Here is a 16242-nt window from a genome sequence, read left to right as displayed (position 1 = left end):
TGAAGTAGTAGTATTCTTACAGTTTGGGCGATACTGATTACGATTACAAATTATATAAAACAGTATCAACTTTATATTAATTATTATTTTAATTTACTAGATCTAGATCTATATTAAATTTGAATAAGGCTATATTTTGTATTTAAAAAACAACTCAACTTAAACTAACCCTGATAGCACAGTTAATTATCCGCTCAGCTGATGTATCGTTTGAACTTGTTTCCAATAGTTAGTAATTATCAAAAAGTAATCGCACCATTTAAATTATTTGGTGTATCATACTAACTATATTGCGAATAAGACAACAGTTGCGCTTAGAATTCGGAAGTTAAGAGGTTATTAAATGGAAAGGAAACCAGAAAAGAAAAAATATTCGGGGTGGGAGAGGAAGAGATTGAAAGAAGTTTCAGATCGCCAACAATCGTCATCCAAATGTATCAAACTGGATACATATTTTTCAAGCTGTACGCCTTTAACTGCTACAACAATACAACCAGAGGTTGATGTGTCTCAAGATACCCAAGTACAAAATGTACAAGCAACATCTTCTCAGATGCATAATCAAGGCTTCGAGACTCAAGACAATAAGGTAATGTCTATAGACATTTTAGAAGACACCCATTTAGAAAAGGATATTGACAGTACAATGCCATAATCGATATAAATCTGGAATATCCTACAGATCCTTTTTTGTTTTGTGAAACACCCGTAACACCGGATCTAGTACGTGCATTACTTGAGTTTGGTCCTTGTCAACCAGGCCTCAAAGATACTTATAAAGATTTTCCAAAAGGTGTAACTGGTCGGCACTTTAGTGCCAGTTGGTACAAGAAAAAAAAACCATACAAAATGTGGTCGTGAAATAATACGACACTGGCTAGTATATTAGCCCAAGGCAAATTATATGATTTGTTTTGCTTGTTGGCTCTTTAAACACAAGTCAGACACTTGGGGCGATCCAAAATTGGGTTGTATGAACTATGCAAAAGGTCCCGACAAAATTAACAAACATGAAAACTCTGAAAGTCACAATATTGCAGAGAGAGAACTTTTAATTACAAAGTTCCGACTTTACAAAGACAGAACCATAATATGTGACATTTTAACATCAGAAAAGAAGGAAATAGAAAAAAAACAGAGTAATACTGGAAAGTATTATAGATGCGGTTCTCTATTTGGGAAAACAGGGATTGGCGTTTAGGGGCCATCGTGAATCCCAAGGTTTAGGAGAATCTACATTAAATGAAGGCAACTTTTTGGAACTTATTAAACTCATTTCTAAGAAAGATGATTTGCTGAAACAACATTTACTTTTCGGTGACAGAAATGCAACATACTTAAGTCCCGGTATGCAAAACGACTTAATTAAGGCTATATCAGCCCAAATTTTAAAGAAGATAGTAGGCGAAATTAAGATAGCTAGGTACTTCGCTGTGATTGTAGATTCAACTATCGACATTAGTAGAATAGATCAATTTTCTTTGTCAATCAGATATGTTACTGAACATGGAGACGCCATTGAAAGATTTATCCAATTTTGTGAGCTTCCTCAAGCTAGTGCAGAGGTTTTTTTTAAACGCTTCTTACAGCAGTCACAGACTTAGGGCTGTCAATGACCATGTGCTATGGTCAGTCCTACGATGGAGCAAACACCATGTCTGGTGAAATATCAGGCCTACAAAAACGAGTTAGATAAATAGCTACACATACACTCTTCACACACTGATGTGCTCATAATTTAAATTTAATTCTCATAGATGCTGTTTCATCTAATATTCAAACACAGCTGTTTTTTGGAGTTCTGGAAAGCATATATACATTTTTTACCGGAAGTCTACCGCGTCTTTCTATATTGCAAGAGGGGCAACGCAACAACATAGAAGCATTTTCATTAACACTGAAACGACTTAGTGATACAAGATGGGCTTCTAGAAAGACAGCAGTAGATTCTATATTGCAGAATTTACCAGCACTTGTTCTTGCATTGCGAAGAATAGTTGACGGTGAAGTTAAAAACTCTACTTCTAAACAGATTGCCGTAGGAAAGGGAATTCTTGTTACAATAGAGACCTTTGAGTTTTTAGTTGTTTTAATGTTTTGGAAAAGAATTCTGCATAAGGCTTTTAACGTATCCATTTATTTACAGAAAAGTAGCATTGATATGTTAACAGCCTTTCGATTAATTCAGATTTTTGAAAATGAGATGAGTAGCTGGAGAAATGAATTTGAATCAGAATTTGAGCAGATTGAGAACGAAGCCACTGAGCTCGCTGAGAAATGTGATATCCGTACGGAGTATAAGCAACACAGGTTATACAAACGGAAAATATTCCACGACAAAGGTGCAGAGGATACTCAGATATCTGACTCTAGGAAAAAGTTCATTGTTCAAACTTATTTAGTGTCACTGGACTCTGACATAACTAGTACAAACACAAGCTTTCAAAATTTTAAAGATGTGTCTTCCAAGTTTTGTTGCTTAGACCCAAAACATTTTGCATTAGATGACTGTTTAATACAGTTGCAGCAATTAGCAGTGACGTACTCGGATGTTGTTGACAGTGTAACTGAAGTAGTGCAGGAATTCGTATCATTTAGAACATTTTACCAAGAAGTTTTTAGTGTAAGCAGTGTAAACAAGGGAGTTTCAACTGAAAAAGAACCTCCGGAAATAGCGGTGACAGTAAACAGCATTCTGAAATTCATGATAGCTAATGACTTGTGTTCTATGTATCCAAACCTGGCCACTTTGTATCGTATATTTCTGACTTTACCAATAAGCAGTGCCGGAGCAGAAAGATCCTTCAGCCGTCTTAAACTCCTGAAAACATACATCCGTTCTACTATGAACGAAGACAGGTTGTCCAGCTTAGCCCTGATTACGATTGAACGACAATTAGCTTCTGATGTTGATTTAAAAGACGTAATTGATCATTTTGCTAAAATGAAACCTCGACGAAAAAGGATGTTGTAGTTCTAACAGAAGTTTTAGAGTACAGGATAAAACAACATTACTATCAAAAGTGTTACATAGGCCTTCATAAATAATTATTGTTATTTCTTTTTTAATTTAAAATGAATACCGTTTTGTAAAACTGATTAAGCAATAAAAATATCTTCATTTACGTGTCTTATGCATTCCAATTTTTAGAAGACATAATGCTATTATAAAGTAAATTGTACGAGGATGACAAAAACAGACTATGCCCTATATATATATATATATATATATATATATATATATATATATATATATATATATATATATATATATATATATACGTATATAGAACATATTACAAATTCGGCGCCTTTTTTGCTATTTTTCGCTCCCCCTACACTGAAAACCTGGATACGCCTCTGGTTGGTGTGTGCTTTCGTAAAGTGTCTTGTCAAATTGTCAAGTCGTGTAAATACTTTCCCACATGTTGTGCAGGGATGTCTTTGTCGTCCGTGTGCTGTCTCTTGATGGCGTATGAAAAGTTGATTACGGCTGAATACTCGGTCACAGATCTCGCATGTGAAGCGGGTCATGGCTGGGTGGCTGGTTGTTTGGGCGGCTTCCATTATTGACGAGGTGTCTAGTAGTTGGATGCTTGGGTAGGTCGTTGGCTGTAGAATAAAAATAAAGATTAAAGTAAATACATAAAATAAAATAAAATAAAAATAAAAATAAATAAATTAAAAATAAAAAATAAATAAATAAAATAAAATACAGACTTAAAACAAAATTAAAATTGAAACGTACCTACGGGTTGGCTTGAACGTCTAAGCTGAACGTGTAGTTAACTGTATGTGGAGATCCGAAGTGGTGTAGTTGGTTGTAGTTGGAACGTTTGGTTCAGTGGATTCCGCAGGGATGTGTAGGTAGCTCAATAGGGTCAGTGGGTGGTTAGTCTATCTCGTAGGGTCGGTTGTACACTAAAAAAGAAAATTCAATTGACTACTTATTTAGATACATGTTGCTTTTAAGGGTTATTTTAATGGGGTTAGTTCCCTTAAAATAAACGTACTATTCACCTTACCTCGGTGTACGATACAAAATTAAAGTAAATACCTATGACTACTTATTTAGAAAAGACTGAATTAAAGGGTATTTTAATGGGGTTAGCGCCCATAAAACAAAAGTAATATTAACCTTACCTTTAATAGAATAAACACGCACAAAAGATGTGGTCCGTGTAGGGTTAGGTAGATGTGATGCTTGGTAAAGCTGGCGTGGGTTTAGTCTCAGGAGTCAACAGAGGTCTCATCCAGGATAAGTCGCTGTGACGCTTGATTTGAAGTCCGAAGTCGAAGTGTTTAGAACACAATTTTCGCGGTCATTTATACGGTTGGACGGCCTAATTACAGCACCAGCTGTCGCACAACAGCTGTTGCATAATGGCCTACGTACTTCGTGGAGCTAACAAACCGATCGGTAAAATCGATTAACGTGGTAACAGGTGTTCCCACACTTAACGCTGGCGTCGCCGAAAGCCACTTAATGTACGTCGTTAATTACCATACCCCCCGGTGGGATCGCTTCGCGAACCCACATAAATCATCATGACCTATCAAATCGAGCGGGGAAACTCGGTGAAGCATAACAAAATTTAATTAGGTGGACCATCATACTGATGGTCAGTGGGTGCGATCAATATTAACGCGCCCGTTGTCCAGTGTTTGACAAGAACAAAGGATCGCGGATCGCTATGTAACAGCTGTGGCTGATCGTTATCTTTAATGAATGTTCTATGTTTGTATACTTTAGCGTTGTGGTGGCGAATTTAACCTGTTTTTTTTTTTTGTGCACGGTTGTTGGGTTGGAGAATATAAAAATTAAAATTACGTAACTCGTTAATAAAAATTACACAATATAAACAAAGTAATTAAATTAAATAACAAGTAAACAAACAAAATAAACAAACAAAATACAAAGTAATTAAAATCAATTAAAATTTAAAATTAAAATTTAAAAATTTAAAAAATTAAAATCCAATTACGTAACTAGTCAATAAAAAAATTACACAATATAAACAAAGTAATTAAATTAAACAACAAGTAAACAAACAAATTAAACAAATAAAAATACAATCAAAGTAATTAAATTACGTAACTCGATAATAAAAATTAATTAAAATTTAAAAATTAAATTCAAACTCATTAAAAAACGCATTAAATTACGTAACTCGTTAATAAAATTAATTAAAAATTTAAAAAATAAATTCAAACTAATTAAAAAACACATTAAAATTACGTAACTAGGTCAAAAAATTAATTAAAATTTTAAAAACTCATTAAACTAATTAAAAAACTCGTTAAAATTACGTAACTAGGTCAATGATTACGTAACTAGGTCAATGATTACGTAACTAGGTCAATGATTACGTCATAATGTTACTAATTACGTCACAAGGTCACCAGTGGTGACCTACTGACCTATTCCGCATCCGCATCACCCACCCTAGGGTGGGTGAGTATTTTACTATATCTCATTGTACCTCCGGCTCACCCACCCTCACCCACCTTCACCCAGGTGGGTGAGTATTTTACTATATGTCATTGTACCTCCGGCTCACCCACCCTCACCCAGGTGGGTGAGTATTTTACTATATGTCGGTGTACCTCCGCATCACCCAGGGAGTATTTTACTATATCTCGTTGTACCTCCGGATCACCCACCTTACCCAGGTGGGTGAGTATTTTGCTATATGTCATTGTACCTCCGGCTGGGAGTATTTTCCTATATAGCCTTTGTTCCGCATCCGCATCCGCATCCGCATCCTGCTCACCCATGCGACCCAAAAGTGACCTAATATACTACTTCTATGCTAAAAAACAGTTTTTACTTTATGCTATTGAAATATTTTACGTGTAATTTTCTCATGATGTTCGCGTCAGTGAAGAAAGTATTTTCATCCGACACGACGACATGTATATCGGCCATGTGTACAAGAAAGCTGTGTACAAAGAGTACACAGACGGCACGTACACAAGCGTTAAACCTGGCAATGGTGACCTGCTGGGTCCTGTCATCATGGCGGAGATTGGTGACGTCGTCAGGGTCACGTTCAGAAACATGGCGACCAGAAGATACTCTATTCACAGTCATGGCGTTCTTAGTGGGTGAGTAGGGGGGGGGGGGGGGGTAGACGACCAGAAACATGGCGGTCAGAAGATACTCTATTCACAGTCACGGCGTTCTTACGGGGTGAGTAGAGGGGGGGGGGGGGGGTAGACATGGCGACCAGAAGATACTCTATTCACAGTCATGGCGTCCTTACGGGGTGAGTAGAGGGGGGGGGGTAGACATGGCGACCAGAAGATACTCTATTCACAGTCATGGCGTCCTTACTGGGTAAGTAGTAAATGCGTTGTGGTGGAGGGTGGGGTCAGACAAGTGTGGGGGTGGGGGAGCAGACAAGTGTGGGGATGGGGGAGCAAACCTTACTCTTTTAACAGTCATGGCGTCCTTATTGGGTAACTGGAGGGGAAGGGGAAGGGGGGGGGGGGGGGGTCAGACAAATATGGGGGAGATAGAGCAGACAAGTGGGGTTGGGGAGAAGACTTTATTCACAGTCATGGCGTTCTTACTGGGCAAAAGAGGTCGGAGGGGGGGGGGGGTGTTGAACGTCTAAAATAAACTTTTGTTTAAAGGTTTATTTTTAAAGACGAAAGTTGTGTTTGAAAAAGGGTTTTAGGAAGACGATATAGGTGTAAGTATAACAAATAATGTCTTATAAAAGCGCAGGGAGTGTTTTATAACTAAGTGGTAGTCTCACATTTGATGTGACGATTTTTTGTGACGATGGAGGTGGGGGGGGGGTAAATCATTTTAAAACGTCTGACGTTGTTTAACAGATCAATGCCCCGATTTCTTTTAAGAGTATAAAAGGAGAATTCTTAAATCTTTTAATCTAATCTTCACTTTCTTATTCTTACCTGTAATTCCACCCAGGCAGCGGGCCAGCGGCGTCAACTACGGCTCCTCTGTCGGCGCGGCTCCCGGGGAGACGGTCAAGTACCTCTGGCAGATCCCAGCACGCTCCGGCCCCGGCCCCAACGACCCCAACTGTATCCCATGGATGTACTACTCGGCCGTCGACACGGTCAAGGACGTGAACTCTGGCCTTGTTGGCACTGTCATCGTCTGCAGGTCAGTCTAACCTTTTATTCTGTCGTGGGACCTAGGGTGGATTATGAAATTACTGTTTATTTTTCGTAATAACATCTTTTTCGCCAAACTGAATATTGATACCAACTGGTCTTGTACATACAGCAGACACAAAGCGACACAGAAAGCTAATTCTACTGTCTACTGTTAGAGATTTCGATGATTAAAATAATCAAAAGTTTATATTATAAGAAGGTGGTTGCTTTTTAGAGCTTAAAAAATGAGTATTAAATTTAAAAAAATCTATTATTGAAGTTTTATGATTGCATGACTGACCGACACCAATTAAGTCTTTTAACAAAAAAAAATTAAGACTAGCTTATTAACTAGTATCTAGGCATTAATCATAGTAATTTCTGCATATTAAGTCTGCATTTTGAAAACTTCATTCACTGTGAGCTAGAATTGTTCCTTTTCTCAGACCTGGCACCTTGTCCTTGACCTCCAAGAGGACGGACATTGACCAGGAAATGTTTGTCTACATGTCCGTGTCTAACGAGAACCTGAGCTGGTACATGGAGGACAACATCCGGTTGTTTGCACCTGGTCGTGTGGGCACTGATTACAGGTGAGTTCATTAGAGCGTGGTGTAATTAGTAGTGGTATAAATAAATGGCTTTTTGATTACTGGTGAGATAGCTTAGCTATGTTTTAATTAGTATTGAGCTTAATTAGATAATCCGTACAAATTATTACATTATTTATTTTAATACTTGCAAGTTTATTTAGTTAAGTTGTTTTAGTGTTGATAGTAAACGCTGTTTTGTTTGAACAAATTGAAATTTGTTGTTGATTACTAATTAAATTAAGCGACTGTCTAATTATGGTTTAGCAAATAAAATGATTGTTAAGTAATTTTAATATTTGATTCAGGTTTTTAGATATCAATGACACCATCATTTCTGACACACACTAACCCTACATCTTACAATCTACACCCCTACACCTTACACCTCTACACTTTACATCTCTAAACCTTACACCTCTAACCCTTACACCTCTACACCCTACACCCGCACACCCTAAACTCCTATACCCCTAATCCCTGCACCCCTACACTCCTAAACCTACAACCCTACCCACAACTCCACCTCCTCACCTATGTTTTCGCCACCCCACCAGTAACGACCCCGAGTTTGAAGAGAGCAACAAGATGCACGCCATCAACGGACGTGTCTACGGCAACAACCCCAACTTTGTGCTGGAGTACGGTACGAAGGTCGCCATGTACATGATGTCCCTAGGCGCGGAGGTAAGTCCCGGTCATGCGCAGTCGCACGCTCGACTTTTCTATCAATAGTTCTGAATGGGTTGTTCTTTACGTAGAGTTTCATTACTGGCCTAGTTTTCTAGCTGCCTCCCTATATCTGGATCTACTAGACCTGTAGTAATCAATTTGGCTTATGAAATAAATATTTTTTTTTTAAAACTTCATAATAATATGATTTTTATTGCATTTGATTAGAAATTTTTTTTTTTTTGTCAAAACGTTGGTGGAAAAAAAAAGGATCACAATCTTCTGAACGACCAATGCATTTTTCTATAGAAAAATATTTTTAGTGCTTTTAAAGTTACTGATTATAAAATATTTTTGTATCTTTATTTTCCACTTTTATAATACCTTGAAAGTTAAAACCTTGAATTAGAAATTAGATGTCAGTTTATGTTTAAAAAAAACAAAACAAATTCATGCTACTTTATTTCGTTCTGTATCGTCCGTTCTTACGGCACCGTATAAAAATATTTAATGTATAACCCGATTAGTAGCTAGCTGTCTTAACTTGAAACGACAATTATCTGCTCAATAGTTACCTCCACGGTGTGAAAAAAAAAACCGTGAACACAATTCATCTTGTAAATCTATTTTACCACCTTGTAGTGCAGCGATTTTGTTTTGAAATTTCCAGACACTTTCGTCTTTAATAACAATGCAAGGATATCTAATCTTTAATCTAATTAGATATTAAATTAGTCATACAAATTATATATATATATATATATATACATGTATATATATATATAGATGTATATACATGTATATATATATATATATATATATATATATATATATATATATATATATATATATGTATATATATATATATATATATATATATATATATATATATATATATATATATATATATATGTATATATATATATATATATATATATATATATATATATATATATATATATATATATATATATATATATGTATATATATATATATATATATATATATATATATATATATATATATATATATATATATATATATATATATATATATATATATATTAGGTATTATAAAAGCCACTTCTGCTTACCTTCTATCAACCTTCTCCTTAGCTTGACCTGCACACTATGCACCTGCACGGACACACCTTCGTCCACAGCAGTGAGAAACACCGAGATGACGTCATCCAGATCTTCCCCGGCATGGCCGAGTCGGTAGAGCTGATCGCAGATAATCCGGGCACCTGGCTCATCCACTGTCACGTGATGGACCACATCTTCGCCGGCATGGAGACAACCTACACCGTCCCTAAACCTGGTGAGTTCACAAGACGAGATCCAACTCGAATTTTGTGGTTGAGTGGTAAAGCACTCACGGGACGTAGTGGTCTAGCGGTAGACAGCTGGACTGGTAATCCTAAAGTTTCGAGTTCGAATCCGGGTTAAAGTTATTAGACCGTACCTGAGTCCACCCAATTCTTATCGGTACCTATCTCACGTTAGGAAAGTAAAGGCGGCTGGGCACTATCTCTTCATATGCCGAGGTCACAGAAACAAGTGAACTCTAATTCACTTGCCCCATAGACCGACAGGTTTGAAAAGGGAACTTTACTTTTATAAAGTACTCAGTCAAAGACCCTAGAGGGGCGAGTATGTTGGTGTTACAATACTGAATCTACCCAGCTCTTTTTGGTACATGACTGAAGTTTGGAACCGTAAAGCCCTTTATGTTAGTCTCATTCATTCATCTACCTTATGCTGAATAATTTAAATAGAAGAAAATTAAATATACTTTATTTACTCTGAAATTGTACTTTCTACTGCTTGGTTATAAATAGTAATTGTGGAGTACAAATACAGATAGATGTAGAAATATTTCATTGCCTGACACAATTGCTGACACTAACCTTACACTGCAAATAGCCTGACACTGTCACTAACTTGACGCTGACACTATTCCGACACTGCCACTATTCCGACACTCCCACTAGCCAGACGCTGCCACTAATCTGCCACTGCCACTAAGCTGACACTGCCAATAACCTGCCACTAACCTGACGCTGATACTGTTCCCACACTAACACTATTCCGTCACTGCCACTATTCTGATACTGCCTCCAACCTGACACTGACTTCAGGAGAAACTTACACCTAAAGTCAATCTAAAACCTTGCACTCCCCCTCTTTCCCCTTCCCCAACCCTTATACTTAAATGTCAATCATACAGCCTTGACCTACATTGTCAAGGGGACTTAACCGTATAAATTAACAGTATCAGTATCTCTTCACTCAATCTGTCCTTCTGTTTTCCCAAGCTGGGTAAGCATAAAAAGGACTTACACTTTAGTCTCGCAACATCACCTCAACGACTTTGTTATGATAATCGTCTACTGCAAGAAGTTACTATAGGTTAAGCGGGGTGAACCTCTGTTACCACCCATAGAGCACATATTAAATTATGTGGCTCTCGCTAACTTAACAGCAGCCCTTACTCTAACCTCGATCTTAGCACAATCTTTACAGTACCCCCTAATTGTAAGACCAGAGAAAGTAAAACCTACAACGGTTTGGTAAGGAAATGAAATCTAAAATAGCCTGTGATATTTACTTTTTGTAAAGGTGTGTGTTGTATGTGAATACGCTCTGGAGGTATTATAATTTTAAAATATCGTCTTTCTGGTTTTCAGGCAAAAAGAAACCGGTGACTTTTTAAATGGTGAATTAGCTGCAGAAACTGGTCAAATGTAGAGACAGCGACAGCTTAATGCAACACTTTACTACTAGCCCCACGACCACCATCCTCCAGTCAACACAACAACACAAACATTGTTACAGCAAAAGGACTTCGTTAGGCTATGAAAATAAAAGAATTACAAAAACAATGTATTGTATATTTAACCATCATTTTGTTTTTACGTTTGTTAACATTACGAAATGTAAGATTTTTCATAAATGGTTTTGACTGTATACAACAATAATTTAACATAAGATATTAGTTGTAGCTATATTTTAGTATAGGCCTACATACATTATTTTTTTTCTTGTGTTTTATGTTATTTTAGCCAGTTTATTTAACTAGCAAAAGAAATTATTTCAGAAGACGTTTGATGACACTATTATTTTATTATGTTATGAAAATTTCATTAAACTAAAATGTAAAGCCTAAATACAAATATTGACATTGTCTTTAAAATATTCACCAGTGGTTCTCAAGTTGTATAAGTTTATTTGTTTTTTTTACTAATTCCATCCAATTATCCCAGTGACTCCTAAATATACGATGTCTTAATAAATGTTTGCGTTCTCCATCCCTATAACCACTTTTAGAAACCATTTAGGATTTGCTTTGTGATTGTTATAAAAACTTCATACTAATAACAAATGACAATTTAAAAAAAATAGTTTTTCGAGTTTATACGCTTATTTTTCGTGTAATGTTTGTTACTGTATCTTAAACTTGCGATTAGTGATGATTCTCACATTCAGAGTTTCGAGTCTTTGAATCATTGATAGCTAATATCGCAAGTGTTTATTTGTGTTGTTTTCTTTATCCTATGGAAGATTGACATTTTTAGAAACAGACTTATATGTTAAAAGTATTCCTTACCAACAGTAACGTTTTATTTCATTGGCGTCAGTGGCATTCTGCGTTGGGTGAAAAAAGCATTGTTTAATATTTTAACTATAGCTTTGTTTAGTGTAAAAAGTTGAAACCATTTTTTTTAAAGCAGAAAAACTTGCGTCTACAGTCCATGTCGTCTAAGAACCAAGCTAAGTTTTCCAACGAGATAATGATAATATATTGTTGTATTCATTTCACAAAGTAACAAACAAATTTTAATATAATTTGAAAATGACAAAGAAAATAATTAAAAGTTTTCCTTTATTAAATAAATAGGATTTTTTTATTTAATATCGAGGGTCTGCCGCGATTACTGTCGCCCCCCCCCCCCCCCCACACACACACACCCACCCCCTCCTCCATCCCATCTTCTTCAATGAAACGAAACATCATTAGTAATAACAGAAATTTTAAATAAAACAATGAATTACCAAACATACGATATATAGATATATTTAGTCCATTTCTAATAAACTAACTGATTATCCATCAACTTACTCCAAGTGCTAGGGAGGACAGGAGTGGCAAATACACTTTTGGCAAACTCCCACTCCCTCCCTTCATCAATCAGGTCAAGGTTAAAGATGACTTTATTTTAACTAAGATAGTCAGACCTGTCCTTAATTTGGATCTAGCTCGAATTTAATGAGCTGATTAATGACAGACCTGCTGTGTGAAAAAAATAAAATCCGGCTTGCAAAACTCAAAGGTCTAGATTTTAAGGTGTAAAGATACTGTCAGATACAATCTTTTAGAATAATCCTTGCTGAGTAGTTTATGGTTTAAATGTCCTCGCTTTAATTAGATGCCGCAGTTTACAAATAGCTCCTAAAATGGCCTCACTCCTTTATAGCCCCCCCCCCCCTTCCTTTTATTCTGACCTTGAAAATGCAGTCATTCAATGTTTTAAAATTATAACACGAATTGTGACGGCTCACGGGAATATTTTTACTTGCGTGTGTGTTCAGCACGCCATGAGGTTTTAGCGGGTGTGTGTATGTTTGTTGTGTATGTGTGTGTCAGAGGCGTATCCAGGTTTTCGTTGTAGAGGAGCGGAAATAGCAAAAAAAGGCGCCGAATTTGTAATATTTTATATTTTGTAATATTTTTATTTAATATATATTAGATGTATGTTATTGCTTCGATGTGATGTAAAATAAATTTGAATAAGCACTCTGAAGAAATTAAAAAAAACACACACACAATGTAGGCCGACGAATCAAAAAAATATGGTATCACTCTAAACAAATATATATATATATATATATATATATATATATATATATATATATATATATATATATATATATATAAACACACTACAACCAAAAACAATGAACGCGGCATAATCTGTTTCGTAATTCTTTTAACAAAAATTACATAATAATTCTTGGGACATCTATTAAGACTATCGAAAAGGGGAAATAATCAATATCATAATATAAAAAAGTATATATTTGCACATTTTATTAAAATATCATAACAAATCAATAATAATTAAGAATCTAATGAAATAGTTTAACACTATTCGTTTTTACAAAAATATTTTGTCTACAGTCAGAATTAAATATATTTGCATTATAAATGCTAAAGTATTACAGCGTAATGAAAGTTTTTTAAATCAGAGTTGGTATAAAAGCCAGCTTTTCAATATAGATGTAAAGTTTTCGGAATGATAGCCTACATATAACTAAAATATCGGTCTTACATTTCAGATTATGCACTTATTAATTAGCTACTGACTTTTTGTGTTCTTTAAAGATAATTTTTTAACATAATGAGAAGGTATGGGTTAGATCACTGTATTGCTCACACACCTTTTACTGGTAATTGAAAAAACAATATTCACAGAGATTTACGTTTCAAATGTGCCAACCAAAGATAATTTTTTAACAACTATAAATGTTTAAAGCTTTGAGTTAAAAAAAATTCCAAAAAGGCGCCGCTTTGCTAAAAATGGCCAGAGGGGGAGACCACTCCCCCTGCTCCCCCCCCCCTGCGTACGCTACTGGTGTGTGTGTGTTTTTATGAGGTATTTCTTGAGAATGTATGTGTGGGTCTACGATTTCGTGTATATATATTTATATATATATATATATATATATATATATATATATATATATATATATATATATATATATATATATATATATATATATATATATATATATATATATATATATGTATATATATATATATATATATATATATATATGTATATATATATATATATATATATATATTATATATATATATATATATATATATATATATATATATATATATATTTATATAATTTCAAAATAATTTTCTCTGCACTATAAAAATGCTAACAAGTCTGTTCTTTAATAAGTAATAATCATTCTCGCCCCTTTATTTTAAATATGTACTTAGATACGTAAACCTGTTTTTGTCCAGATTAAATTTGTTCGTACTGTATACAGATGACACATTATCCAAATGTACTTATCGCCCATCGTTATAAAAATAAGCCCAGAGCTTTAAAGTAGATTAAAGGAATGCAAGAGTTTAAAGTTCTTCTGCATAAGCTCCATTTTACACCTAAGATTAGACTTCTTAGTTATCCGGTAATCTTATTTGTGAGAGAGCTAGACGAAATCCATCTCCATATACACACATACACAAAGACACACACACATACACAGAAACACTTACACAAGCAAATACACACAATAACACATACACACAAATACACGGACACGCGCACGCAAACACGAACACACCTGCTCATACACGTTTAAACACACATAAGTCTTATCAAACATTCATATATTATATATATATATATATATATATATATATATATATATATATATATGTATATATATATATATATATATAATCTATAGCGCGAAATCGTTCGTGCCGCTCTGTGTAGCCTTATTAAGCAGTTCAGAAGTTCAGTGCATTGGTCTGGATACGAACCAGCAATACCAGTCGGCAGTGGCGGATTAAGGAGGAGGCTGATTGGGTTGTGGCCAGGGACCTTCAATTTTTGTGTGCAAAAAAAATGTCTTTATAATTTATATAAGAATAAAAATGGTTTTAATGATATAAAAACTACACTGGCAGCTGATAAATTTAATCTAGCACCAAGTTTAATACAGAATTGTTTACTGAAGTAATTTACACCCCTGTATAAAGCTATTCGCATCCATGGTTACTGAAGTAATGTACTTAGTTCAATAGTATCTAACATATTAGTTTTTAGCTACGAATGCGGATATATTTTTGGAACGCCGGAAATGTTTTCGTAATGAAATATCCTTAGTCTTAACTCAGCAAAAACATAGTCTTGACCTTTACATTTACCTTGATTTAAATCATAATCCACAGCCTTGGCCCTAAAAAATAGATTTTTTTTATACCTCCACCAAACCTTTGATATTTTTCCAGATAGACGCTACATAAATTAAACTTGTTTTTGATTCGCCAATACATGTAATAATCACAGGTAATAATCTCCACACAAATAACAAGCTCCGTTAGCACAGGATTATGTATCAGGTCAGCGTGAACTAAACGTATTTTCATTGGGTAGCTTTTTGTAAACTGTCCATCCGTGAAAGCAGAGGCGTTGCCAAAGTTTTTTATTAGAGGGGCTAAAAATTGTTTTCATCATGTAGGTTATATTTAAACTTTGGATTATCGTCTATTTTGAGGGGGGGGGGGGTTATATCACAACTTCCCGACGCACCAGTTAACGCTACTTACCATAAGACGATAATTTTTTTCGATCTGAACTTTTAAGAAGATCAACTTCTCCCATTGCAATATTCTCTTCTTCCTAGCGTCCTATTTAAAGGGTAAAAAAAATATAGTATACATAAAATGTGGGTGTCTTAACCACAGCCTGCGGGCCGATGACCTACTAATTCTTTACCACACGCATGTAATTTAATTCACATCTTGATTGCTATAGCATTCTACAGTGGTGACATTTAGTAAACCAAAGTCAACTCTTATTTATACAGATACATTTCTTCTATCTTTTAAACAAAAATAATGTTCTAATCCCCGCAACATAAATTAACACTTGGATGTCAAATGTTCAAACCGGAAGATCTAAGAAATGTAAATCTTCCAAACAATTTTTTACCACATCAAAACGTTTCTTGTTCCCCTCCAGGCACGATATGAAGAAAAATATACTTCGGGTTGTGATAATTGTGTGAGGGCGTATAAATAGACAGTTGCGTTTTGG

At 35.1% G+C, this 16242-nt stretch overlaps 2 protein-coding genes across 2 annotated transcripts; both read left to right on the top strand.

The window, feature by feature from the left end:
• The first annotated feature begins 343 nt into the window (after nucleotides 1-343).
• On the top strand, nucleotides 344-2974 carry LOC131928846 (uncharacterized). Its single transcript, XM_059284992.1, has 3 exons — nucleotides 344-589; nucleotides 1188-1347; nucleotides 1758-2974. The coding sequence occupies exons 1-3, from the start codon at nucleotides 344-346 to the stop codon at nucleotides 2972-2974; spliced, it is 1623 nt and encodes a 540-aa protein (XP_059140975.1).
• Nucleotides 2975-6293: 3319 nt separating this feature from the next.
• Nucleotides 6294-9700, top strand: LOC131928845 (hephaestin; the record flags this gene model as incomplete). The annotated part of the gene is given in 5 exon segments (XM_059284991.1): nucleotides 6294-6340; nucleotides 6941-7138; nucleotides 7578-7724; nucleotides 8279-8408; nucleotides 9509-9700. Coding segments are annotated over 5 exon segments (714 nt in total), but the record flags the coding sequence as incomplete, so codon positions are not given.
• Between the last annotated feature and the right edge of the window lie 6542 nt (nucleotides 9701-16242).

The sequence above is a fragment of the Physella acuta genome, unplaced genomic scaffold (genome assembly GCF_028476545.2).
Source record: "Physella acuta isolate Inbredline_101_S28 unplaced genomic scaffold, ASM2847654v3 ptg001556l, whole genome shotgun sequence".
Classification (NCBI taxonomy): domain Eukaryota; kingdom Metazoa; phylum Mollusca; class Gastropoda; family Physidae; genus Physella; species Physella acuta.
The sequence above is the reverse complement of the archived record's forward strand: the minus strand, read 5'-3'. Positions and strand labels throughout refer to the sequence as shown.